Source organism: Oryzias latipes, chromosome 1, assembly GCF_053564925.1.
Source record: "Oryzias latipes strain Hd-rR chromosome 1, Olatipes_Hd-rR_3.1".
Classification (NCBI taxonomy): domain Eukaryota; kingdom Metazoa; phylum Chordata; class Actinopteri; order Beloniformes; family Adrianichthyidae; genus Oryzias; species Oryzias latipes.
The window spans coordinates 34,790,816-34,818,375 of record NC_136237.1 but is presented as its reverse complement, the minus strand read 5'-3'; the positions used below and the strand labels follow the sequence as shown (position 1 = coordinate 34,818,375).

At 38.4% G+C, this 27,560-nt stretch overlaps 2 protein-coding genes across 7 annotated transcripts; both read left to right on the top strand.

Annotated features, from left to right (window-relative positions):
• Positions 1 to 74: 74 nt before the first annotated feature.
• LOC101174399 (equilibrative nucleoside transporter 2) lies at positions 75 to 17,127 on the top strand. Of its 6 annotated transcripts, none has more exons than XR_002293176.3 (16): positions 78 to 292; positions 2,847 to 2,904; positions 2,978 to 3,059; positions 3,138 to 3,298; positions 3,552 to 3,691; positions 3,808 to 3,942; positions 4,687 to 4,784; positions 4,911 to 4,983; positions 5,070 to 5,179; positions 5,820 to 5,925; positions 10,721 to 10,806; positions 10,877 to 11,073; positions 13,215 to 13,341; positions 14,954 to 15,066; positions 15,169 to 15,223; positions 16,988 to 17,124. XR_002293176.3 is itself a non-coding variant. In XM_011473530.4 (13 exons), exons 1-13 carry the CDS (start codon positions 106 to 108, stop codon positions 13,324 to 13,326), a joined length of 1,545 nt encoding a protein of 514 aa, XP_011471832.4. In that variant the 5' UTR covers positions 79 to 105; the 3' UTR covers positions 13,327 to 14,280. The 6 variants fall into 6 exon arrangements, 2 of the variants coding, with proteins under 2 accessions (XP_078802471.1, XP_011471832.4); XR_013655653.1 differs by having other exon boundaries at positions 16,961 to 17,092; XR_002293172.3 differs by lacking the exon at positions 15,169 to 15,223 and having other exon boundaries at positions 16,988 to 17,127.
• LOC101169908 (galectin-related protein) lies at positions 17,073 to 23,466 on the top strand. The gene is made up of 5 exons (XM_004065675.4): positions 17,073 to 17,252; positions 18,448 to 18,534; positions 19,673 to 19,761; positions 20,400 to 20,583; positions 22,769 to 23,466. The coding sequence occupies exons 1-5, from the start codon at positions 17,214 to 17,216 to the stop codon at positions 22,910 to 22,912; spliced, it is 543 nt and encodes a 180-aa protein (XP_004065723.1). The 5' UTR covers positions 17,073 to 17,213; the 3' UTR covers positions 22,913 to 23,466.
• The last annotated feature ends 4,094 nt before the right edge of the window (positions 23,467 to 27,560 follow it).

Here is a 27,560-nt window from a genome sequence, read left to right as displayed (position 1 = left end):
AGTTTCCCCAGCCTGTACACTGAATTTGGACGAGACCCACAGTTGGATAGGCTCCCTCACCCCTCCCGTTTTAGCTCAAACACATTTCCAACAAAAGCCAAGCGCATGCAGCTGCAACTCAAGGGGCGCCAAGTCGGCTCAGGACGTGACGAAAATCCGCGAAATTTGCCCGCCTTTTTTTCTTTTTTTCTAAAGAAGCCGCCAAAAACGGGTTCATACATTAAATTGTCCTCCAGCTTCACAGCACCGACCCGGTCCTCAGAGCACACCGAAGACCGACCGGAACCTTCGGGTGAGTCTGTGTTTCTTATCAACAAGTAGGATGTGAGTCGGCACGTGCTTCTTCTCAGTTTTGCAATGAAACATTCATTATGTCAGGTGAATAAATGGGCATTTACATTCTATCTACAGAAATTGATACATTATAAAGATACATTTCAACTCTAAACTGTCTATTTAATCATAAAAATATTGTAAATCAACTAAATTAAATGGTGGAAGAAAAAATATGGAAAAAAGTAGATTTTCTTTGAAAGGTATTTTTAATTATTCAATTAACATTTCAGCACCTAAACTGTTACAGTTCGTTTTAAATTGGATTCTAAATGATAAAAAAATAGTTTTCCAGACTGAATCTGATTATATTTGCTTAATTAAAATACATGTTTTTGTGGAAATAGTATACACACAGCAGCTGACATGTATGATAGTAGCATAAAAAATATTCAAATAAATTTTATTTTGTCTTAAACCATTAAAATTTAAGGCAATGTTTAGCCGTTTCTTTGTTTCATTTAATAAAGTTGTACACTTCCTCCTCTAACGGCATCGTGAGTCAAAGTGAAAGTGAAGTCAAGTTACAATGAGAAGTAGTAATTGTAGTAAAGGTGACCTTCTTGAGGACTATCACATTGTGTACTTTTATACATTTCATGCCATTTTAAGCTGCATTACATGGGTAGGGTCTAAGAAAGACACATAAATGCCATATAAATGCTATTTATGGTGTCTAAGGGGTTTAGGTGGGCGGTATTTACAGTAATCATCTATTGATGAGTTTTTCTGCCATGGAAATGACTCATGTCTGACCAACTGTTATGTGGATGCTTTTAAAACGACAAAACTCATTTTTACAGTCAGTGATTCCAGTTTTTAGCTCATGTATGAAAAAGATCCTCATGCATGTAACTGTAAAGCATCTCACTAAACTGCTTTTGAAGCCTAGACATAATCTTTTGCACACAAAAAATGATAAAAAAAAGCTTCTGATTTCATAGTTTTTCTAAATGCAATTTGAGATTTAAAGAAGTATATTTGATAAAAGTCTATATTTAATGGCGAGAAAGTGACTTTCCTAAAAAGAATTCTGTAAAAACAAATCTTTAGAATAGAATAGGGCTGCACGATATGAAGAAAACTCGCGATATGTGATATTAGTAATTAATATTGCGATAACGATATAATTTGCAGTATATAAACAATTAGCAAAACAACCAAAAATATTATTCCCATTCCATTACAACAGCTTAAAAATTATACTACAAATAACCCTTGTTGACATAGGAGGCGAACATACAACATAATAGGGCGCCATCCGATTAGTTAACAACGTGAAGGGGTCCATCTGATTGGTCAAATGCAGAAAGGGATTCTTTCGATCCAATAAACACTTCAAGCTGCCATAAGATTGTTTGGCCACATCTAAGGTAACCATTTATTGCAAATTTGCTGTCTTTTGCGATATGCATATTGCACAGCTTGATATTGCGATAACGATAAATTTGCGGTATATTGTGCAGGCCTAGAATAGAACAGAAAAAACTTTATTGATCCACAAGGGGGAAATTACCTTGTTACCATAGCTCTGTTAACAAAAAGTAAATAGATAATTAACTTTAAAATATTAATTTATAACACAGAAGAGATTTAATCAATAAGATATTTCTGATGTAAAACTGGGAGAAGATGCAACTAACAAAGAGATTTGTTTTTCCTTAATCTCTTTTTTTTAAATGTGAAAATATGAATTACCAACTAATAATTGGTTGCATCTATTTGGGGTTTTATTTCTATGAAAATGAAGGAAAAAAAGGGGGCTTTCTCTGGTTTAAATCTTTTTTTAAGATAAACTTTCTAGATTTACTGGATCACTTTTTTTCATTCTTGAGGTTTGTTTAGAGAATTTTTTAGAGACCCACTCCGATCATCTTTTGATATATTGTAAAAGTCTTCCCAGTGGTCTTTTAATTATGATTATGCAGTTCTTAGCCAAAATACATAAAAAACAAACCTGTATCGTTTTCTAGGACATAGTTTCTGCAGAGCGGCAGTGGTCTTTTAGAAATTTGCCTTTGAGTTGTGGGTAGAATGTTGGCGGAGTGAGCCGTCATCCATCTGTTTACATTCTCTCCCACTAGCTCTACCCCTCACAACCCTGGTGCAACAAAAAAGACGAGCAGTATTGGAGCTATCCAGCAGGACAGTTTGGATCAAAATGCTAGCTCAGATGAGGAAAAAAAAAGACATTATTTGATCTATTTGTCTGCTAGTGGATGCATCAGAATGGAGCGGGAAGCTTCTGGCCCGTATTTTCTACAAAGCAATTTCAATCTTTTCTAACATAATTTTTTTCGCCTGCTCCTGATTCATAACGATTTGAACAAAGATATATATTCAGAAGCGCAATTTTAAAATAATTATTTCTTCATAAATGCCACAATTATATGTTCACCAAAAACAAAATTTCCATTGGAACAGATCTTTAAATTTGCTTTGAGACAACAGGGGGTTCAACAGGATAAAATGCTGAAGGATTTGATCTGAATGTTTCCTTTGATACAAAAAAGGAGCCAGAAGTCCCAACATGTTGAGCGAAAAAGGAGCCAGAAGTCCTCCCTGTGATCGGTAAGTGTTTGTTTCGCAGAAGCGTTCGGTCTAATTTGGGTGAAATCTTTTCTAAGTTTTCTTGTTTCCACAGAGGTCAGGCTGTTGCCATCATCTTCTTCATTCTGGGGGTGGAAACATTACTGCCCTGGAACTTCTTCATCACGGCATCAGAGGTTCCTTCATCCCCCGTCTCTCTCACTTATATCGGTTTTGGTTTGAAACATGCTAAATGTTTACCCTGTTTTTGTTAGTATTTTAATGGACGCCTCAACAACAACAACAACAACAGCAGCAGCCGAAACGCAACAATGATGGACGCGTCAAAAGGTTACAACTATGACTGCTGGATGTCTCTGCTCTCCCAGCTGCCCCTGCTGCTCTTCACTCTGCTGAACTCTTTCATTTACCAGTGGTGAGTGCTGGAAACTGACCATGGAAAAAGTCTGAAAAGAATGTTAGTACTAAAACTTACTCAAGAGTGTTTGATGAGCTCTGTCGCCCCCTGTTGAGCACTCTTTGATATGACCTCACTAAACACCACTCTATAGTGGTACAGGAAAGTTTTATGTTATGTTATGTTATATTACCAGTACATGTGTTTGGTCCAGATCAGAACGTCCTCAGAATTCACTCAAAAAAAGTTCTTCTGTTGGTGTCGTCATCAGGGTGAAGGAGCATCTGCGCATGGCCTTCAGCATGGTCGCCATCTTCATCTTCTTCTTGCTCACTGCTGCTCTGGTCCAGGTGGACATGCAGCCGGACACTTTTTTTTCCATCACCATGACAACCATCTGGTTCATCAACAGTAAGTTTTGTGCACGCCTCCAGAAGCTCTTTCGATTTCTATCAGATTTACCTTATTAGACTTACTGTTTTTGGTGAAATGAAAATAAGAAAATGTGTGTGTGTGTGTCTGTCCAGTGTTTGGAGCTGTTCTGCAGAGCAGTTTGTTCGGCGTCGTCAGTCAGTTCCCTCCACGCTACAGCACTCTGTTCATGAGTGGTCAGGGTCTGGCGGGGATCTTTGCTGGAATCGCCATGCTCTGCTCTATCTTCAGTACGTAGCTCCTCCTCCTCCCTTCAGTTAACTTAAACTCATGTCGTAAGTAAAGTTCACCTCCTGCCAGTTCGGTTAGCACACCCTAAACAAGGGCATTGCCACATGTTAAATATAATTTAAGGGATTTAAGATAAACAGGAACAAAAGTGTCTTTTCATGGCACTCGGATATCTCATGACACAGACAAAGGCAAACAAAGATGCACACACTCAGTGCAAATGATTTTTTTTGCGATATCATCCTATTTATGAGATGTAAATAATATCAATTATGACATGTTGGGGGATTTGGTATTTTTTTGCTCAGAATTATCTTAATTTAGGGTTTAAAATATTGAGATGACTGTTCAGGTAAAAGCACCCTATTTACCCATTGTCTCAAATTTGATCCATACCATTTTTCCCTTTAAGAATGGAAAAATGTTAAGCAGATTCTCAATCCAAAATACATGTATTGGGAGTCTTGATAGTTGTGACAAAACTATTTAACAACACAGAATATACATTTATAGCATTCACTAAGTGACAGAGGCAGAGAGAAGCACAGCAATGACTGATTTTGACCTTTCAACCCATGCTTAATGACACACACTACATGTCGAGTAAGTTATTATACTACTTTTACATGAAAATCATGTCAAGACCTACCTAGTCAAGAGTGGAAGAAGTATGAAAGGACAGTTAGAACAAGTACAAACTGCACATAGATTTATTATTGACTGAACTAAATGTTTGTATACAGGTAATCCAGATAGAACATCGGCTGCACTGGGATACTTCATCACACCGTGTTTTGCCACGCTGGTGTCTTTGGTCTGTTACATGATGCTCCCACGCCTGGTAAGGACACTCCACTCTTCAGACACATGAAATCCATGCCACTTCACTTAAATCTACAGTTAAAAACCTATTAAAGAAACCTTTTTAAGGTGGAACTGTACCTAATGTGCGGAACTTCTCTTTTAGGAATTTGCACGTTTTTATCTGAGTAGAAATCAATCCGATAAAGGGGAGGCAGCACAGGAGCTCATCAGCTCAGGTAAGTTTAGTTCAAGTGTCCTTTAGCTTTAAGCTTATGGTTAGGCAAGTTTTTTAGTAATATTTTTGTTGTTTCATGTTTCAAAGACCAAAAAGTATTGAGCTCTGAGAAGAAAGACTTGGAGGCCAACGGGAAGATCACGAGTCGTGGAGCAGAGAGGGAGCAGCGCGCTTCTGTCTTTGCAGTCTTTAAAAAGGTGAACATTAATACTCAATTATTTTAAATGATTTTCATCTTAAAATGTTTTCAGCTGCACTTTAAAATATAAGAACGATTTGAATAAAACCCACAATACAAATCAATCACTAATGATTGAGAAAAAGTCAAAACAGATTTAGAGTAAACCCCTTACCTTTCTGGTAATTTAACATCTGCTTGAAAACAAAAACCCCAGTGATTTTTTTTTTTCATAGCTCAAAATAAATTCAAGCATTAAGTAGCCCACCACATCAAAGAATTGACAGATGAGTCAAACTTTTAGGGAATTAAGATGTTTTCAAACCCTTTAATGAAATCCACAAACTATTTTTTGCAATATCATCGTTTCAATCAATTATGATACTTTGGGGGATTTTGTATTTTTTTGCTCAGATCAATCTTAATTTAGGGCAAAATTTCCAAACTTTTTCTTTTAAACCCCCCTTTGGAGTAGGGGGTACTATTAAACTTTGCTGACAATTAATACATTTTCAATAAAGACAATAGTTTTTGAAAATATATATTTTATATAACTTGTGTGGTGTTTTTTTCTTATCAGCTCATCACGGTTTCTTTGTTGTTGTATGTTTCTCCGAAACACTTTTAATTCTTCAGCATGTCTGTTGTGTGCCTGTCAGATCTGGGTGATGGCTCTGTGTGTAACCTGGATCTTTGCCGTCACCCTCGCTGTGTTTCCAGTCATCACGGTCCGCGTTCAGACGGTCTACGTGGGTTCCAAATGGGGTGAGCCATCATGACACTGTGGTCCAGAATGGAAAAAAGTGTTATTTGTGTCCTAATTTATTAAAAGCAAGTACATAACGTAGCTGATTATCCAATGGGCTTTATTCTCCCTAAAAGTCTTGACAAACCTTTTTCTTCAAATATGAATTCTAAATCTTGTTGCATGTAAAATTTCAGGATGAGTGGTTTGACAGTGGTGGACATGAACCCTTTAACACCGGAGATGTCGCTGCCAACAGCAAAATAACACACTCCTAAAGCTACTGAAACTCTTTTTCTGTAATTCCAATAGATTTTGGTGACACCTCTACAGCTGACTCTACTGCTGTTAGAAACCTGGGGGCTATTTTTGACAGCTGTTTTAAATTTGACAAACAGATTGACAATATCTTCAGACCGAGCTTTTATCATGTGCATTAAAGCTAAATCTTCCCTGAGTCGCAGTGATCTAGAAACAGCCATCCACGCTATGATCACCTCCCGGATAGACTATTGCAACTCTCTGTACTTCAGTGTCACTCAGCGATCACTGAACCGTCTCTTCATTAGTTCAAAATGCAGCAGCACAACTGCTAACTGGAACATCCAGACGAGATTACATCACTCCAGTACTCAGTTCACTTCACTGGCTCGCTGTTAACTTTAGAATTTAGTTTAAACTTTTATAGCTCATCATGGTCTCGCACCAATTTACTTAACTGAGCATTTAACAGTCTGCAGCCATACTAGAGTTTTATGGTCTGCAAATCAATATCTGCTTAATTTGCCCAGGTCACTGGGGTGACCGTGCTTTTTCCTTTGCCGGCCCTCAATTATGGAATTACATTTCTGCAGAACTGCGCAGAATATCTGACCTTACATACTTTAAACGTTAATTAAAAACGTAACTTTTTAGAATGGGTTTTAGTAGTCCGTGGCATTTTTTTTTATTGGATTCTTTTATCTTTTATGTATTTTATTGCTGACTGCTTTTTGTAATTTTATGCTGTTTTTAATTTAAATTTAAATTTGCCTAGATTTAAACTTTCCTCTGTGTCATGGTGCCTCTGTCAGTTCTCCTCCCCCTCCCTGCTCTGCTCCTGACTCCACCAGCTGTGACTACTCACCTCATCAAGACTCTGCTCTTCTTAAGGAGACCCAGCTCCAGCCTTCTTCGCCAGTTCGTTAACCCTGATGGTGCCTAGTCATCTTAAAGACTCATGTCTGGCCCCTTGTCTTGTTCTCTCGCTAACCTTGTTTTTTTGTTGCCTCAGGAACTTCATGCCACGAGAGTCACCTGAGTCAGACGCTACCTCGAGCAGCAGCTAACCTCCTGAATATTCACAGGAAATCACTCCTTCAAAATTTGCAGCTGTGCCGCTCGCCAAGAACTCCAGCCATGCCACTCGCCAAGATCTCCAGCCACGCCACGAACCCCTACCATATCTGGACCTCCGGCCTCGCCTCGGTCATAGCTCCGTCAGAGCCTCCAGCCACGCCAACTCACAAGAACCTCATCGGATCACAAAAAAATATTTTATTACTCACCCAATCACTTACCTGTCTCCTCCTTCCGGGTTACAGCATCTGGGTCGGTCTCGTTTTTCGGATCATGACAGAACGAACTGGCCAACTTCCCGAACCAGCTGACCCGGAGGGCCTACCCCCAGCAGTCAACCAGCAGGGCATCATGTTGGGACGTCAAGCGGATGCCTTAACCCAACTGGCTTCCGCCCAGCAGGATCTTTTTCGACGCCTAGAGGGTGTATTAGAATTAACGGGACAATTCCTTAATTCCACGGTTTCAGCTCCACTTCCTACTTCCGGTAACATCCCCACGTCTACTTCCGCCTCAGCCCCGGAAAACTACCGTCTCCAGCCGGAACCTTTTTTGGGTGACGTCGAATCCTGCGGAGGGTTCATTTTACAATGTCAACTTTTGTTTCAACAAGCTCCCAGATACCACCACACAGATCACAGTAAGATTACATGAATTGTCAATTCTCTCAGGAACAAAACTCTACAATGGGCCCAAGCTTTCTTAGCGGGCAACCCCATCATGCACCTCCCCTTTGTACGATTTATCGAGGAGTTTCATCTAGTCTTCGAACAACCAAAAAAGCAGGAAGAAGCCACCAGACGATTACTGATCCCACGTAAACCTCCAGAAGAGCCAATGCAGATCGGGCATTCTAGATTATCTGCCGAAGAGCGTCAAAAACGCAGAGAGGAGCGGTTATGTTTCTACTGCGGCAACCAGGGTCATCAGGTTTCACAATGCCAACTACGTTTAAACTTTGGAGCCCCCCGCTAGACGACAGGCCGCGGGAGGGTCAGTTGGTCGTTTCCACACGAAAAGACTTTTTATGTATTCTTGTCAAGCTATGCTACAACTCAGAGATCACTGAATCCCTAGCCCTCATTGACTCTGAGGCCGAACAGAGTCTTATCGATCACAGCCTGGTCAAACAACTTGCTTTGCCCATTGAACCCCTTAACTCCCCCATTAAAGCTACCGGTTTGGGGGGACAACATCTCTCGCTCATCACCCACCAACTAGCAGACGTTGTCACCAGAATCTTCAATCAGTCCTTACAACAGTGCAGCATCCCAGCCTGCCTCAAAACCTCCACCATAATTCCGGTTCTCAAAAAGCCAACAGCAGACAGTCTCAAAGACTACAGGCCAGTTTCCCTCACGCCTGTAGTCATGAAGTGTTTTGAAAGACTGATAGCAAAACACATCAAAGATAATCTTCCACCCACCCTCTACCCGCTCCAGTTTGCCTACAAACCAAATTGCTCTACACCACTCTTCACTCTGCCCTGAGCCACCTGGACCACCCAGGGAACTACGCAAGGCTGCTCTTTCTGGACTTCAGCTCAGCCTTTAACATCATCCCAGACATCCTGACAGAGAAACTGCTTTACCTGGGCCTTTCTTCCCCCATCTGCTCATGGATTAAAGACTTTCTGTCAGAACGACCACAATCTGTCAAACTTGGACCCCACCTTTCATCCACCATTACCATCAGCACAGGATCACCACAAGGATGTGTACTGAGCCCACTCCTCTTCACGCTCTACACATCGGATTGCACGCAGACCCACACCTGCAACACCATCATCAAATTTGCTGATGACACCGCTGTGGTCGGGCTGATCTCAGGGGAAGATGAGAATTTCTACAGGGATGACGTCAGCAGACTGGAAAAGTGGTGTTCAGGAAACAACCTCCACCTGAACACCACCAAGACCAAAGAAATAATCCTGGACTTCAAGAAGAGGACAGTGGACCCACCCCCACTTTATATAAATGGGGTCAGCGTGGACAGGGTCCACTCTATCCGCTACCTAGGTGTGCTGATCACAGAGGACCTCTCCTGGACTGCAAACACCACTGCGGCAGTAGGGAAGGCCCAGCAGCGTCTCCACTTTCTGAGAATACTCAGGAGGAACAACCTTGAGAAGAAGCTGCTCGTGACCTTGTACAGAGCCACCATCGAGAGTATCCTCACGTACTGCATCACAGCCTGGTATGCAGGATGCTCGGCCGCAGACAGTAAGGCGCTGCAGAGGGGGATCAACACGGCCCAGAAAATCACAGGCTCCCCCCTGCCCAGCCTAGAGGACATTGCTAGCCTTCGCTACACGAGCAGAGCCAGGCAAATCATCAAGGACAGATTTTTCTGGCCATCTATGGACAAAGACGCATGGGAGTATGTCGCCGCCTGCGCCACTTGCGCACACTCTAAATCTTCAAATTCTCCCCCTTCTGGTTTTCTGCATCCTCTGCCCACACCTAATCACCCCTGGTCTCACATTGCTGAGATTTTGTCACCGGTCTTTCCCCCGGGGGGGCAAGTACAGTTATATTGACCGTCATTGACCGTTTTTCAAAAGCTGTTCATTTCATACTCCTTCCTCAGCTGGCTACAGCCACAGAAACATCCGACATCTTGGTCCATCATGTATTCCGTCATCATGGGATTGCCTCAGGAACTTCATGCCACGAGTCACCTGAGTCAGACGCTACCTCGAGCAGCAGCTACCCTCCTGAATCCTCACAGGAAATCACTCCTTCAAAATCTGCAGCCGTGCCGCTCGCCAAGAACTCCAGTCACGCCACTCGCCAAGATCTCCAGCCGCGCCAAGAACCCTTACCACATCTGGACCTCCGGCCTCGCCTCGGTCATAGCTCCGTCAGAGCCTCCAGGCAATCCAACTCACAAGAACCTCATCGGATCAGAAATAAATCTTCATTACTCACCTAATCACTTACCTGTCTCCTCCTTCTGGGTTACAGCATCTGGGTCGGTCTCGTTTTCGGATCATGACACTCTGTCTTCCTTTTATTCTGAAGCACTTTGGTACCCTGAATGTGTTCAATATAAATAATCACGAACGCTGAAATCAGGATTGATTTTAAGGCTCTTTTGATTGTTTATTAATGTTTTTATGGTCTTGAGCCTTCATATACGTACATCTGATATGATTTTAATGTGTGACCCTTTGCTGACCCTGAGGTTCCTTTGGTGTCTGAAGTTATTCCTAAAGTCTGAACCAAAACTAACAGGGAGGCTTCATTGAGTTATGAACTTCAACTTTTTCTTTTTCTAAGAAAGTCTGTTTTGCTTTTCATTTTTAAGTTTGTTTTTTATTCTGTAAGCACTTTGTGTTATTAAGGTATGAAAAATGCGTTATTGATCAAGTTTGATTTGATTTGAAGCATTTGATTTTGGAGGGGAATGTTTGTCAGCATTCACATTTTTATGACATTTTTGAGGATTCACTTGTTATCCCTCTGTGTCCTACAGCTGATGTGTTCACCTGTGTTTGCTGCTTCATTGTTTTTTACATCATGGATCTTCTGGGTCGTGGCGCTCCATCTCTCAAACAGTGGGTGAGTCTGTAGGAAATGATCAAAGTTTGATTTTTAAAACTCATCTCTAACACTTTGAAAATGTTTGCAGCCATCAAAGGAGAGCAGCCTGTTTCCCATCGTCGTCTTCCTCCGTGTGATCTTCATCCCTATGCTCATGATGTGCAATATCAAGGACTCCAAGCTGCCCATCTTCTTCAGGCACGACTCTGCCTTTGTGGTCATCATGGCTCTGTTCTCCTTCACCAACGGATACTTGGCGTGTCTATGCATGTCCTACGCTCCACAGTGAGTTTTTTATTTTTATTTACTCTGAACAAATTCATACTTAATTACAGACTGGCTTTTATTTAGTGAAACGTTTTTGGAAATCTTAAAACTATGCAGCTTACACAGCATCACTATCAAATAGAATGACTTTATCTTGGACAACCTTTGCACTGACTTTGCACCTGGCTCCCGTCTTACCAAACTGGCATTCACTGACAATTTGAATCTGGCTCAGGGCTTTATAGAGATCCAGTCTTGAATTAATTGCTGCACTAAAATCTAAAAACCCCAAGAAAGAAAATCTACCTGCACCTGGAGAACTGACACATTTAAACAGTAAGTGACATTGCAGGCCTGGAGAAAAACAAGCTTCCAATAAACCATCAGTTATTTCAAAGCCAACATAAATTATGCAATAAAAATGCTAAAAAATACCAGGAATTCATGTTCACCTGTAAAAATAAAAAATATACCTCCTATCCACAATTGTTTATTTAAATAACTCTTAAAGGCCAATTTCCACTTTGTATTGCAAGACTTGACCTTGACCTGACCAGGTCAGGAACAAAACTGTTACTCAGCAGTCTTGCATCTACACCAGAGGATTAGGTTTCTACCATTAGATGTTTTCACCCATCTACCGTATTTTCCATTTTACAGGGCGCACCGGGTATTGAATGGTCTATTTTCAAACTTCTGTAATTTGTGAGATCCATCAAACTAAAATGCACATTGAGACACAAGAGTCAGAGATAAGTCAGTCAGACTTTATTGACTGCATTCACACCAAAACATCCAACTTTATTTGCAACACGTAAAACAGACTGATGCCACTAAAGCAAACATTACTTAACTACAGCCCTTCTCACACAAGCTCAGTTCCTCTACCAAAGGCCTGGGAGCTTGAGGCTCCTGCAGTATCTTAGCTGTTCCTAGCACTGCGCTTTTCTGTACTGAGAGGTCTGAGGTCTTTCCAGGTATCTGTTGTGGCCACTCCTCCAGCTTGGGGGTTACTGCCCCGAGTGCTCCAATTACCACAGTCACTACTGTCACCTTCACTTTCCAGGCTTTCTCCTGTTCCTCTGAGTCCCTGGTATTTCTCCAGTTTTTCATTTTCCTTCTCTATGATGTTTCTGTCACTTGGTACTGCCACATCCACCACAACGGCTTTCCTCTGTTCTTTACCCAATTCTCAATGTCTGGTTGGTTCGGCTTTACCATCCTGTCAATCTGGATCTGGAAATCCCACAGGATCTTTGTTCTCTCACTCTTTACCACTTTCTGAGGTGTTTCCCATTTTGACTTTGGGGTTTCCAGTCCATGTTCTGCACACATGTTCCTGTGTATTATTCCAGCCACTTGATTGTGGCGCTCCATGTATGCTTTCCCTGCCAGCATCTTACACCCTGCAGTTATGTTACTTGGTAGAAGACTTTCTGTCCTTAACCTTCTGTGGACTGTGTTCTCTCTTGCAATGAGTCTCATTTAACAGGAATGCAAACGCTCAGGTTTGAAAGTGTTTCATAATTCAGTGTCAGGTCACGACTTGTTCTTTCCCAAGAACATTCATAGGGGTGTTGTAAGTTCATCTATCTACCAAGTTTCCTGAAGAAGAAAAAAACAATGGGAGAAGGAAAACGTGTCAGAGATCAGGCAGCGTTGAACCTGCATGTGATCAAGGCAGATTTGTGCTCCTGCCTCGCCCCTCCCTGCCCATTTGTGGTATTGCAGTCTGGTCATTGCACATATCTTCTTTACCTTTCAGCTGCTCCTTTTGAGATCTTTTCCGCATCCCTCTTGCTCACTCCAAACACCCTCATGTCCTAGCCTACATCCATGAAACTCTTCTTTTGGCCTTTCTCTAGGCCTTTTTCCTGGCAGCTCCAACCTCAGCATCCTTTCGCTGTTCCTAATCCTTAACATGTCCAAACCATCTCGCTCAGTTTTCCTACCACCATTTAATAAAGTCAATCATTTTTGGACAAACAAAAACAACTCTGTCTGCTCTGAAGAGAATCTGTCAAGAATAATTGATAGGGTTTCGGCTGTTAAGCCCTAATGAAGGTGCAGCACAGCTCAAACATTTGCTGAGCCTCCAGAGTCCTTCAAAATAAAGCTTTTGAGACACTGATGCATGTCACTGTGTGTGTTTGTGACAGGTTGGTGAGGTGTAAGGACTGCGAGACGGCCGGCTCCCTGATGACCTTCTTCCTTGCGTTGGGGCTGGCTTTGGGAGCGGGCTTCTCATTCCTGCTCGGTGGATTGGTTTAGCCAAACTCACCAATGGTCAAGATCAAAACCACATTTGAAATTTTGTTTTTATTCTTTTATTTGTATTTTCATTCATTCATTTTTTTTACTTGAATATAATGTCAGATTTGTTAAGTGGCAGCTAAATCAAAGCTAAACCTGCTAAAAGCATAACAGTGTTGGGTAAAACGTGTCATACACTCACTCACAAAGCTCCACTGGTGTATGAATGTGTACGAATGTCTCATTATGGTAGGCGCAAACTGGCAGCCACACCTCTGTCAGTCTGCCGCAGGGCAGCTGAGGCTTCATCAGTAGTTACCATCACCAAGTATGAATGAGGAGTGAATGACGAATGGACACATTGTAGGCACCAAGAAAAAGCGCAGAGAAATCTAATCCATTATAAACTAAAAAAATAAAACAAAAAAGAAGTGATATTTTCTTAGTATTAAGACATAAAAAAATGAACCTGGAGCACCACTGAGGAAAAGGTCTGAAATTACTTCGAATAATTCTGGTGCCCAAACTTTGTAATATTCTGAAGGCCTCTCTAACTGTTCCTGTTTCCTGTGGAAACCTCAGGTTTGTTCTTGCAGCTTGAAAACAATTTTTGTGACTCAGACACATCACTTTATGGATGTGAAAACCCATGGTGGTAAAGCCCACCATTTAAAAATGTATTTCAAATTGAAGTTAAAATTCGGTATGACATGGAATCGTAAAAATACCTACCCACGTATATAAACTCCTGATATTAAAATTTGTCACCTTCACAGACACTGCCATTTTCAATCCAAGTTTGTTTTCCTGTCAATGTATATGTTTTTTTTCTTTTCCATCAGCTCCTTTCATTTTTGTTAAGGCAAACATCTTGAACCAACCAAAAGGGAAATATGAATGAACTGATGTCAATTTTATGTTCTAATTTTTTTTTTTTACTTTTTTAATAAATAAAAACTGATTTTAGTTTTATGTTTGTGATTCCTTTAAAAAAAACAGTTTGTGACCATTAAATGATAACAGATTCTGCTAGGTATACATACACTTTATATTCTCAGTTAGGTCATTGACTGTTGCAGGAGTAGGTCAATAATTTAAAAAGTTAACATTCAATTTAACAACATATCCCTTTCTATGTAAGACCCACTAAAAATCATGGTTTTAGTGTTTTTTCTCATGATGGAGGACATATATAAAGAAAATTCAGAATTAAAATTGCATTTCTGAATATTTCTTTATTCAAATAGTGAATCAGGAACAGAAGAAAAAGTAAAGAACGAGCATATTTGTGATGTAGAAAATACCTGGCCACAGGCTCCATGCTCCGCTCTTTTTCAATGCACCCACCAAGCAACAAAAGCTACAGGTTTTTGATATTGGCTAAAAACGGCTTAATTATAATTAAAAGACCACTGAGAAAGCTTTTAAATAAAATGTCATCTATGGTATTACAATAGTTTTGCTTTGATTAATCTTGAATAACAAAATAGACATTTGGGTCTAAGTATAAATTATTTCTTTGCTTGAAAAAGACCCCAACAGCTTTAAAGTGCTTTTAACATGCTTTTAATGTGACTGTAAATGTCTCATTAAAACACACAATGACATGCTTTTAAGCTGCTCTCTGCATTCCTCTGTCATGCAGTGGCTCCGCCCTTTCCTCTGAGGACTTCCTTTCATTCTTTCTCCATCACAAAGTCATGATGAAATAAAAAAACAACACATGAAAATGAGCTTCTTTGTTCAGCTGCAGACTTGGTGAGTAGTTAAAGGTTTAAATTCAAACTATTTGTGCATGGAGATGTGTCTGGATTTCTTTGGTTTCATTGATTACATGCTCACATATCTAATTCACTGCAGTCATGAGTCTAAAGTGTGGAAACGCGTCGACTGCTGACCCGGAAAAATCTGTTAAGTAAGAAAAACAAATTGGCCTTTTGAAGATAAAAAGTTGCTTTAGTTTACTTCTGCTGATATATTTTAACAGCTTTTTTTCACCTAAAGTGAAGTAAATCAATGAACAGGAGTTGAGGAGAAAAATGTATTTTGCAGCATTTTAAGCTGTCCTGGCATCTTAATAGAATTTGTCCTTAGCATTTCTCAGTTTTTTTAAGTTAACTCTTCATCTGTGTCTTTTTTTTTGCTGCATTCAAAACATGAAATTAAAATTAGCATCTACTTTAACTCACTTTAGTTAGCCTATCAGATGTTTCTGTTGGAAAAGTTTTAGCTGTTTCCTCCAGTATATGGAGTCTCACAATTAATTTGTGTAATTTTATTTAGTTTTCTTTTATTTTTTTTAGCATTTTTTAATTTGTTTTTGGCTTTATTATCCCATTTTTGCATGCAAATTGTATGACGTTTTTCTAACATTTAGCTTTGTTTAGGCAACAGCTGATGGTTTGCATAACATGATGCAGGTTGCCCAGCCTTATTCATCTTTTTTGTGGATAATTTCAGAGTTAAAAGATTAAAGTAAGCAGCATTTACAGCATACAGTTTGTTTTTTTGTTTTGGCCTATCTGTCACTATTCCTAACATTTTGTAGCTGAAATTGTAGCGTTTTTTTTTCAATGTTACTTAGCACTTTATGTAGTTTCTCCAACCATTTTTCTACTCCTTACGTAGTTTAGCACTTAACTTTTAATTATATCTTGTATTTTTAGCTCTGGTTTTGATCAGCAGCAATTTTCACTATTTTGAGATGTGTTTAAGTGATGTTTTGTTGTTGTTTCTATTTACATAGAAAGAAGTGAAGTGAAATAATACTACTACTAAACCTTTTTTTTCTCTGGGCTTGTCTCAAATTCAGCACAGATGAGATTTTTTAGACTCAATAAGGGCTAGAATCCACAAATAAGGAAATTATAATCAAAATGAGTAAAAATCTGTTTGCTTCATACCCTCGACAACAGGAAAAATGTGATTTCAGACTAAAAAAAACCCCTCAAAGTACTGTAATGTTTGGTACAGTTTTAAGGATGTTTTTCTAAAGTTAATTAAATATTGATAGTTAGAAAAGCATTCATTATTATCATTTTGGAATCAAAAAGTTGGATTTATGCTCAGAGAATAAGTGCTAGTTTTAGATTTTATGAGGATTTATTAAGATGGACCAATTTGTACTAAGATATTATTCTAATTTTGTTCTTAAATTTGTCATTTCAGATAAAAATGAACTATAATTAGGTTCATAAACATGTAAAGAACACAAACCATTTGCTTAGAACAAGCAAAAAAAAACTACCTATTATTGGGCTGTATAGCATTCACTTTTAAGTAACTAAAAGTTTTTGTAATTTATTTTTCCCTCATTGAATGTTTGTGTTGAACTCCTTGTTTTTAGTTTTTGATATTTCTTATCAGATTTGTTGTTTAAAAAAACTACAAGTAACATGAAAAGATACTTTTCTAGTGGTTTTCGTCTTAAGATGAATGTTCTTTTCCTCTTTTTACAGTGTGTTTTATTATTTAGCCACCATGATCCTAAGCTTTCAGGTCACTCTTTGATTACGTCACATCTTTGGCATCATTTAACTTTTTCTTATCTGTTGTTTCGCTCACTTTCAGTTTAAAGAATGAAACAGTTTTAGATAAAAGCTGTCTGGAAGATTTTATTGTTGATTCAGATCAAACCTTTCCTTTGGTCAAGTTTTTAGGGAATGACCTGTTTTCCCAGAAGGATCACAGCAGAGGAAGTGGGGGTTTTACTGCAGTTGCAGCTGAACAAAGAGTCTGCTTGTTGGTGACCTGAGCGAGAAAGGCGTGCAGCTGATTATCACAGCCGGGTTCCCGAGGGCTACAAGGCAGCTTAAAGCTCTGCCATAACAGCGGTTCAGACAACAGCGGACGTCAGAAGTGGAAAAACTGGAAATGAAGCTTCCATCTGCTGGCTTTAGGTGAACATGGCTGAATCCCAGAGAGTGACAGCGCAGGGCAGGAAGGTGAGTCCACACAGCTACAAGCAGCAGTTCAAACCAAAACCAGTAGAAAACATTTTTACAAACTGCTAAAACTTTCACCTTTTGTTAAAAAGTACTTCTTTAGTTTTAGACACAACTTGAGGAATATTGGTTTTTAAAAGTGTCAAGTTGGCAAAAATAAGCTGCACCTATTATGGGTAAACATAAAGTTACCCGGTGTACTATCAAAATAAAAGTCTTTGTCGCTTAGAGGAGAGCTGGCTTGAAACCTGCTTACGTTTTGTTCATTAACTGACGACTACTGTATTTTATCCTAAAAACACAACGGTCATTTTTTAGTAATATCTAGTTTTTTCTAGTATTATGATTTTTGAATGTTGATGATGCTAATGAGCTAAAGTAAAGAGAATACCAGCATTAATATCATTTTGGGAGTTTTAGCTCTGTGAGGAGTGTTAGGGGGAAAAATCTTTGACTATGACTAAAGTAACTCAACATACATGAAACGGTTTGACTTCTCTAATTATTTTCGCTGCCTTCCAAGTAGAATTCAAAATTCCCCCCCTAAACATTACAACAAGAAAGCTAGAAAAGGAAAAAAAAACTTAAATGAATTATTTAACAATGTTGACATTCAGAATATAAAAATGCAGGATGTATTTAAATACAATATGAGGTAAATTATTCAAGACAGAGCTGTTTAAAGAGTGAAAATTCAGCTTTCTTTTAAAGTTTACCTTGTACAATAAATGTCTAAATTCTTTTACATATTTTATTAATAACTTCTTAAGCCTTAAACTCTCTGTGAAAAAGAAGGTTTACTTTATGTTTCAAATTCCTTTGATTGTTGCACTCCAATTCTTAAAGTTTGAAAACAGATTTAGCACATTAGCATTAGCATTAGCATGCTTCATCAGCTACACAGTTAGCCTTTTTCAAATGCCAACACTGTTGGAAGTTTTTTCGATTTGTTTGAGTTTTATTTTGAATTACATACCTGCAACTTCCAGTTTTGCTTTAACATGTTTGAACTTGACTCTGGCTTCATAGAACGGCCTCACAAGATAAAACAAAGGATTCTGGGAAATGTAGTGAAATACTAACTCATTTGCTTTTAATTTAGAAAGCCATATTTCCCAGCTGAAATCTGATAAGGGCTCACAAAAAGACAACAAGAGTTTGACTGAGAATTTTATAAACCCCTGTTCTTTTTCAGAGGTGGAGTTTGCCACAGAGAAGAGAGACTGATCAAAGCAAAGCGAGTTCGTGCTGCCCTGACCAAGAAGATCCAGGAAGAAAACTGGTAATTCAGGCAGCCTCAGCAATGAAAGGACAACCTCTGAGGGGCTAACTCTCATAAAGATGCATCACTATAGATCCTAAATCATTACAGTTCCAGTTCAAGAAATACACAAAAAACACATTGCTTGTATTTTATGTTTCACAAGCATATAGAGATTTTATGATGAAAAAAAGAAATGGGCTATAAATATGAATAAATAAGCAAAAATCTGATGTTACATTCGCAATAAAATAACAAATTAGTACATTTAAACCAGCATTTTATGTACCTAATGCAAATGTTTTGAACTGTGTTCTCTAATTTTTTATATGTTTAAGTTCTAAATATACCAGTAAAATTATGTTTTTCAAACAGCATTTTTTCATATGGTCCTGATTCACAATGACCTGAATAAATAAATACTCAGAAATACAATTTTAAGATTTTTTAATACATATATGTGTCTTCCATCATGACAAAAATGCCCACATGTTAAAAACACAAAAAACAAGATTTTCTTAGGAGCGAGTCTTCAACAGCTTACTGTGATTTTCTAGTAATTAGAAATAGAAAATTTAATTTTAAACACATAAGTTACAATTGCTTCAGCATCTCTAGCAGCCACATCACACCACATACCAGTTTAGTTACTTACAAAAATCAGTCAGCAGTCATCTTTTCTTGCCTTAAAACAAAATCCATTACAGACAATTACAGACAAATGCAGATTTATAGTATTGATGACAATGCTCAACTAGTTTACATTTTTGAAAGAAAAAAAAAACACACACACAAAGAAATGCATTTCAAATGTACCTTATATTCTAAGTATTAATTTCTGCCCTAATTTATTAATTAGGTCTGCATGTCTGTTTATGCGTTATTAACCCATGAGAACCCAGACTCATTTTTCCTGAAAAATAAATAAAGTAAAATACACCACAAACAAAGTGGATCACTAAACACATTTCTGATATTTTTCTGTTACACTGATGTCACCATGGGTTCTCACGGGTTGCATTTCTCTGGTGTTCCATACACAGAATTATTATTTTTTTAAATGTTCTGAAAGTCACATCAGTAATTTTGTCAATTTATTGTATCATAATTTTATTTTCAGCTGTTAATGCTCAGGTCCCTTTTCTCTGTTGTCCTCCAGACGGTTCCTTTCCGAGGTCAGATCTCTGGTGGGTTACATCCAGGGAAGAAGATTGTTATTGTGGGCATCGTGGATCCTCACCCTGATCGGTACAGTCATGACTTTTACTGTCTTTGATTAATTTAATTAATTTGCACATTATTTCATCTTTTTTTTCTGAATGGGTTTAGCGCGTCATTAAAGATGATTAATCATAAAAATCCTCCTCAGAATGAACAATATTTTGCTTGGTAACCACAACTATAACATGGACTCCCACAGTACAGAAGCTTGCTTTGTGCTACATGGATGGATACTTTCATGGAAGAGTTGGGTTTCCATCACTGGTGTCTACACTCTGCTTATAAAGTTGTAATTTTTAGCAGGTGAAGCATTTTGGAAACAGTTTAGTTTAATAAAAATTTCAAGCAACTTCAGTGTTGCTTAAAATTGCTTTTAAAAGAATTCCAAAAGAGGAAATCTCTTAACTTTTGTAACAGTGTTTTTAAGGAAAGTGTTTTTTGTAATAAAAATTTTTTTTTTTTTAGAATTTCTTATAAACAACTGTTACATTTGTGTTCAAATTAGGCCTTTTTCCCCATTTTCAAAGGTTTTTTCTAGCTTTGTTCATTGAGTTTCTCTTCTTTTGAATCATACTTTATAAACAAACTCCTGTTCTTTTTTGTTGGGAATTTTAAAATGCTACTAAACAGATAAAACGGTTCAGATTTACACCTTCTTTTTTTAGGTTTTACATAGCTCTGACATGTGGCCGTGGGACATCCAGAGAGCCTCCACCCAACGTTGCGCTGGAGCTGTGTGTTCGATTCAAGGACCAACAAGTTCTCCGAAAAGCTTGCATCTCTGGGTCCTGGGGAGAGGTGGAGAAAGCTGTTCCTTTCTTTCCATTCATCAAGGACCAGCCGTGTAAGGTACCAGTTGAACCATTTAAATAATTAGAAATGACAAGAGTGGCAAAAAAGTTTATGCATGGATGGATAGGAAAGCCATCAAAGTTTAAAAAGAGCTTGTACTAATGTGCTGCAGTTCTAATATTTCTATGAGGCTTTTGTTTCAAAAGAAAGTAAGAGCTGAAAATTAGTTAACAGTTAAACAGTGCGACCACAAGAATATTTGTGATCAAGACAATTTTCCATCAGGTTTTGTGCTTGATTGCACGAAAATACGTCCAAATAACATCTGCCTCAAAAAGGAATTGCTTTTAAAATCCAGGGCACTAGATAGTCCCTTAAGATTTAGTTTATTAGTAGTTAGCAGGATTTCTACATGTTTCTTCTAGTAAAATATATGACTTGTTAAGACCTTTTTTATGACCTTCAGTATGAGAAAATAAGACCAATGGAGGAAGAAAAAAATAGATGGATTGATAGATAGATAGATAGATAGCTTAATCTTGATGATATGTAAAAGGTTATATAATCTAGTCTTTTTATATCACTTACCAACAGCAGTATTTTTTAGATAAAATGATTCTGCCTTTCCTGTTTGATACAATTTCCTTTTGTTGGTTCATATTTTTAAGGTATTACGCAGTGGGCGTTTCTTCTTAATACTGGTTTTAAAATTGCTGCATTGGTTCCCTGTGTGTTTCAGGGTTGACTTTAAAGTTCTCTCAAAGGTTTATAAATGGGCCCTGAGCTGCTCTGTGTCGGACGGGCGCTGTGGCGATGACCCCTGTGGTCGGGCTGGGCCTTGGAATAAATGCATCCCCATTATACCGTTTCTGCACAGCAGTACCGAGTCAGACTGCTTTTTGAAGCTGTAGTTCTTACGTTTTTGTTTCAGTTTTGATATAAGGGTTTTATTTGGGGGAACCGGGTGGGTGGAGGGAGGAATCTGTTGAGGAAGTGGCGCCAACTTTCTGTGGTTGTCCTGTGTTTTCTGTTTTAATTAATTTTCGTTTTTAATGACTATTTTATTGGCTTTTATGTAAAGCGCCTTGGGTGTTCAACTTGAATGACAGGCGCTATACAAATAAATATAGCTTAAAGTTTAACTGGCTAAATATTGAAAGGCGAGACCCATCATGGGCAGGGTGCACAGCAACACTGCTGGGAGGGGGGACATATAAAAAAACAATAAGCCTAAAATTGCATACCAGAGTATTTCTTTATTCAAATTGTTTTAAATCAGGAGCAGATAAGAAATGTTTCTGAAAGATTGTATTTGGTGTGTACAAAGTACTCTGTTGGGGTCACAAGCTCCCTGCTCTGCTTCATTCCAATGCATCCACTTGTAGATGAGTAGAACCACTAGTCTTCATTTTCATTGTCTAAGGTCGTTTCTGGCGCAAAAATGTACGGCTGGATAGCTCCAACATTGTTCACCGTTTTTGCTAAACTGGTAATGTTAGGTTTGGGCTGTAAGCTAGCTGGAGAGAGTAGAAACAGAGAGCTCTCAGTCATGGGTGACGGGAAAGGGGGGCCGTGTTGCTGCGCGCCAATGGTCCCGCCTACAACTTATAGGCAATTTTTTTAATGAGCTACTGCTGCTCTGCAAAAAAATGACACAGGTTTGTTTTATATGTTATTTCCCCCTTTGCTGACTCGCTGTTTTGCTGATTTCTTTTCAGAGCAATTTTGCCTTTTTGTTGGTTGTTGTTTTTTTGTTTTAACAGTGTGTTGTGTTCTGCATCCTGATTGGCTGTAGGCCTTGTTAACTAATCTCTTCCATGCCGTGTCTCCTTTTCACTCTAAAGGTTTGAACTTTGAAGAGTGCTTAAACAAAAGAGAATGTTACCCCTCGTGCCTACATTTATTTCCCATTATATAATATGACATTCTTTAGTGATATATTCATCCTAGGTCACTTTCACTGGACATTTTTTTTAAAGTAACTTCCATGTAACTTCCGTATGCCATAAATGTGTTTCTTCTGTCCACATGGGCATGAGTCTGTGATTTCACAAAGCAAGAAATATTGATAAGGTCATGTGATTGCCCCGTCAGGAAACCCCAAAAAGTTTTGCAAATGTTTTAACGCTCTTAAAAGTTTGGTCCTAAATACACCAAAAGCTCAAATTAATATGATTTTTTTAATGAATTGTCTCCTTTAAATCTTCAAACTGTGAACCCAAATGCTGCCGTCTGTCCACAGATTGAGCTTCATTGTGAAAACGGACGGTTTCGCGGGATTGTTGACGGCCATCGGCTCTTTGATTTTGAGCACAGACTGAAGCCGCTCAGCAACATCGACACTTTATGGATTAAGGGCAACATAACTCTCACCAAGCTGGCTTGAGGAGGAAGCTGCTCCCAGATTCACCTGTAAAAACGGAAAAATCCTGTTTTATTTCCCAACATGCACTTGTTGGCAGAGACTCTTGATGATCACAGATGTAATCAGATGGACGCTTGTTTTCTGTTTCCCAACTAAAAGTTGGCTTTATTTTGTTACTTTGCTATTTTGAGAAGCCAAATCTGTCCTTTAAATTTGTTATGTTTTTGTTCTCAATCCTCAAAAATATGATTGTATTATGAGATAGAAATATTATTATAATATATTATTAATATATAAATATATTATAATAAATTATAATTTAAATATTGAAACAAATATTGTTATACTTTGAAAAACAAATTCCTTTTATGTGTTTTATTATTGGAATTTTGTACATTTATTTAGGCTTGAAAATGTTTTGTAAATATTTTGAAATTGAGAGGTTTTAGGCTTTTATGATTTCAAATAGACATTTTAATGACAAAAACTACCTCACATCCTGCTGTAATGTTGCCTGTCATTACTTAAGATGTGTAATTTAATTAATATGAACAAATAAAAAGCACTTTTTTGTACGATTTTGTTTTTGAAAACCAATTGTTTTTTTCTACCCTTGATCACAAAAATTCAAAAACAAACATTTTTGTAAGTGTATTTTAATGGGAATACATTCCAGCTTTTTTTCCTTATTAATATTTATTTAAATATTATATTAAATTTGTATTAATCTTACTTCTAAATGCTGCTAGTGCAAAATTTGCCTTTGTTGACGTTAGACCTATATTGCAAACAATGAGTTATCTTTTTTGCCATTTGATCATCCTAATATTTTTAATTAAATGGTTTAATTGAAATAAAGTTGTGTTAAATTAGATGTATTAAAAACTCTTTGGTTTAATTGAAATAAAGTTATTTTAAATTGATTTATCAAAAACTCTTGAGATAGTTTTTCATATAAGATTTTGAAAGTAATTTCCTAGATTATTTTTTTTTAGCAATTCACTTTTTTAGTCAAGGAAAAACTGATTTCTAAAACAGAAAAGAAAGATCTGTTTTCTATTTGTTTCTGTCAAGATCATAGCTGTTAGGAAACACTGGTGTTATATCACAGTTTGGCCCACAGGGGGCAGCAGAGTTTGAACAGATGAAGCACATGAAGCTCTGAAACAAATTTACTTATAAAATCTAAAATATTAATATAAATTTTGCTGAGGCAAAGATATCAAATAAAATATAAAAAAAAGATTACATTTAAACGCCTTCGTAGACTGAGCTACGTGAGACTACTAAAAATAATTAGCAATCATCTGTTAATGTTTGTGACTTTGGTGTTCAATCGCCTCACGCTAGTGTAGTTTTTACCAACCCAACTGGAAAACTGTGACAGATCTTTAATATTGTGGTGAATATTGATGAAGTTCAGACAGTTCTCTTCTTTGGTTTCATGGAGATGCTCCTCTTCGCTTCCTGCTTATCCTCATCAATTATCCATCACAGCCACAATTCACTGACCTGCTGCGGGCCCAGATTAACAAAAACCATCTCAGTTTTTGTAGAAGTCATGCATCTCCTAGGATGCAGTTTTGCTTTGTCATTTGTTCTAAAGCCTCCTCCACTTGTTTCAGATTTGCTGCAGGGTTTGAGAGGCTCTCATCTGGAGTAATAGAGAATAATTAAGACTCAAAGAACACAACTATGGCTCAGTCCTCATCTGAAGTACAAGTTTTTGTTTTACTCAACATAAACCTCATGAATAAACACCATTTAAACTGTAAACAAAGGTTCCTGCAGTTAAATTCATAACAAAAATTAACTTCCTTGGATATAAGTTGTCATATTATTCTATTAGATGCTTAATAAAACTTAAATGAAATTTGAATTAGCTGAAGAAAGCCACAAGCGCATGAGCAAACCAGAAAATAGGCAAGGAAACAGAGTCAGTAACTGAACAAGCTAAAAAGAGGAAACTATGAATTAATTCTGTCATGTTGTGTTTGGTGCTCAGTTATAAAAGCACCACTCTAATAGTCTTTAATCGATTTTTAAAGCGTTCTCAGTGGTCTTTTAATGAGGATTACAATGTTTTCAGTAAAGATCCAAAAACCTTTGTCGTTTTCTAGGACATAGTTTCTGCAAAGCGGCAGCAGTTCATCAGAAATTCACCCTCTGAGTTGTGAGTGTTGGTGGGAAGTAAGCCTCCGCTAACATCCCATCATCCCTTTGTTCACACTCTCTCCGACTAGCTTACAGTCCCTCACAACCCCACGCTAACAGTAAGAGTGCAACAAAAATGGCAATTAAATACTGGAGCTGTCCAGCTGTACAGTTTTGAGTCAGATGCCAGCTCGGATGAGGAAAACAAAGACGTTCCTACGTCGTGGTAAACCGCTGATAGTTTCTTTGCCCCGCCCTCATAATACCCGACCAATGAGTGAAGAGAACTTTAATCATATGGTTTTGTTTATAAGCTATGGTCCTAAACAGGAAAGTCCCCTCGGCAGCAGTCTGAACACGGACTAAGGTTCAGGACTCGGTTGGGACCAAACGATTTTCCTGGTCTGAATATGCATTTTTTATTCAAATATGACTAAAAAAAATCCCAGTGTAATATTATTTTAAATTAGTTCTTTGTTTTTCCTCCATGAATAGATTTGACATCAAGAGGTGATACATATTCACAAAAAACACTAATGTGACCTTGTTGATGAATACTTGCTCTTGTTGTGAATATGTATGGTCAACCATTACGCCGTCACAGATGACTGCAACGCATTGCCAAGTTCCGAAAGCTCAGAGGTGCACAAACCTGCTCGTTTGTGTAAAGCGATCAGGTCAACAACTAGAACATGAAACCAGTTTTGAGTTTAATGGAGTGAAACACTGAGTAAACACAAGACAAGATGCCACACACACAGAAACACACACATTCAACCCCCACACACACCTCACTAAGATGGCTTCGGTGGCCAGGCTTCTTAAGCGGGCGTTTCTCCTCTAGCGATATAACTCATTGGTCATCTACACCCCACAAGACAGTGCTCTGAACCTTTTTTCTTCAATGATTTGTGATCCTCACTGGTGTCCATGGATTACATGAAATCTTTCCACCTTTATCCACCTTTGTCATGGTAGGGAGAACACGTCAATGGTCATATTGACCCCATCAGACAGAACAAGTGTTAATGACCATCCTCTGAGTCTGTTTAGCTCCAACTCTTCCTTGAGGTGAATTTCTAATGAACTTCTGCGGTTCTGCAGAAACTATGTCCTAGAAAAAAAAAAAAAAACGTTTTTTTTTTTTTTTTTTGGCAAAAAACGGCATAATCATCATTAAAAGACTGATGAAATGCAGTCTTTTAAATGCATTTCATAAACAAGCACAATGCTTGTTTACGGCTGCATTTTTATGTCCCAAACAAACATTTGTATTTGCAACACATTTGTTGTTCAAAGATGAGCTCAGGATCTGTTCTGGTGCACTGCCACGACTACATCACATTTATGATATGGGGAACTGAAGCTGACCTCCCATTTAGACTCCAGTCCGAAGAAGACCCAACAGAGGGTTTTTTTCCTGCGTCACTTAAAGAAGTTCAACCTGCCTCACGAGCTGCTGGCTATCTTCTACTCAGAAATAATCCGGTCTGTCCAGATCACATCCATCGCGGTCTGGTTTGGATGTGCAACCAGACGGACCAGGTAAAGACTGCAGAGAACCATCAGGACTGCAGAGGGGATTACAGGTTTCAACCTTCCCTCCATCCAGTCTGTACCAGTCCAGGTTTATGAAGTGAGCTCCACAGATCCTTCACTTCCAGGGACTTGCGGTGAGATTCACGGCCAGTGAGGTATTGACGTCATCAGTGCTCCACTAGTAGCTTTTCCACCATTTGATTGCCCACCGGAGCCGGGCATTATGCGATGTAAACAGAGTGGCGGAACAACAATGAGACAATAAAATGTGGTCGGATGAATGCAGTCTCATTAAAACGACTTTTCACATGATACACATTACTTTTCATGTTTCCCCCCCCCAACAATCTATATGTAATAAACCCTTATCAGTGTACCCCTCCCCAACAACCACCTTGCAGCATGCCTCCGCCGTACCAATATAGCAATTACAAAGTGTTGTATCTGACGTTGATACAAACAATCAAAATTGGTCGGCAAAATATAAAGTACTCCGACAAGGATTGCAAAGCGTAGGACTTCCATCATTACTATCACCCTAATATGAGCAACCCCTTCAGGTCTTGGTACTAGTTTTACTGGCGCTGCAGGAAGTGTGTTTGGATCTTAGGTGTTTTTCCTTCTGCCTTGAATAAAGCATGCTAACAGACCACTGAACCAACACCATTCCTCTTTCCTGACTGACAAAGGGCAGTAACCCTTGTGCTATCTTACATTGAGGTGTTTTCCCTACCATGACAAAGGTGGATAAAGGTGGAAAGATTTCATGTAATCCATGGACACCAGTGAAGATCACAGACCATTGAAGAAAAAAGGTTCAGTGCACTGTCTAGTGGGTCTAGATGACCCAACTCCCAATGTTAAAGTGCCTAGGATAGCACAAGGGTTAAAGTCCATAAACAAAAGCTCTAAATGTGTTTTTAAAAATCCTGTTGAGCTCGTTTAACAGGAAGTGAACTTCTGAGGCGTTCAAGTG

Coding starts and splice junctions, on each gene's coding strand:
- LOC101174399 (XM_011473530.4), top strand. CDS start 106: ATGCAGCTGCAACTCAAGGGGCGCCAAGTCGGCTCAGGACGTGACGAA. Junction 4,785..4,910: donor ACATGATGCTCCCACGCCTG/GTAAGGACACTC, acceptor CTTCTCTTTTAG/GAATTTGCACGTTTTTATCT. Junction 4,984..5,069: donor ACAGGAGCTCATCAGCTCAG/GTAAGTTTAGTT, acceptor CATGTTTCAAAG/ACCAAAAAGTATTGAGCTCT.
- LOC101169908 (XM_004065675.4), top strand. CDS start 17,214: ATGGCTGAATCCCAGAGAGTGACAGCGCAGGGCAGGAAG. Junction 17,253..18,447: donor TGACAGCGCAGGGCAGGAAG/GTGAGTCCACAC, acceptor GTTCTTTTTCAG/AGGTGGAGTTTGCCACAGAG. Junction 19,762..20,399: donor GTGGATCCTCACCCTGATCG/GTACAGTCATGA, acceptor TTCTTTTTTTAG/GTTTTACATAGCTCTGACAT.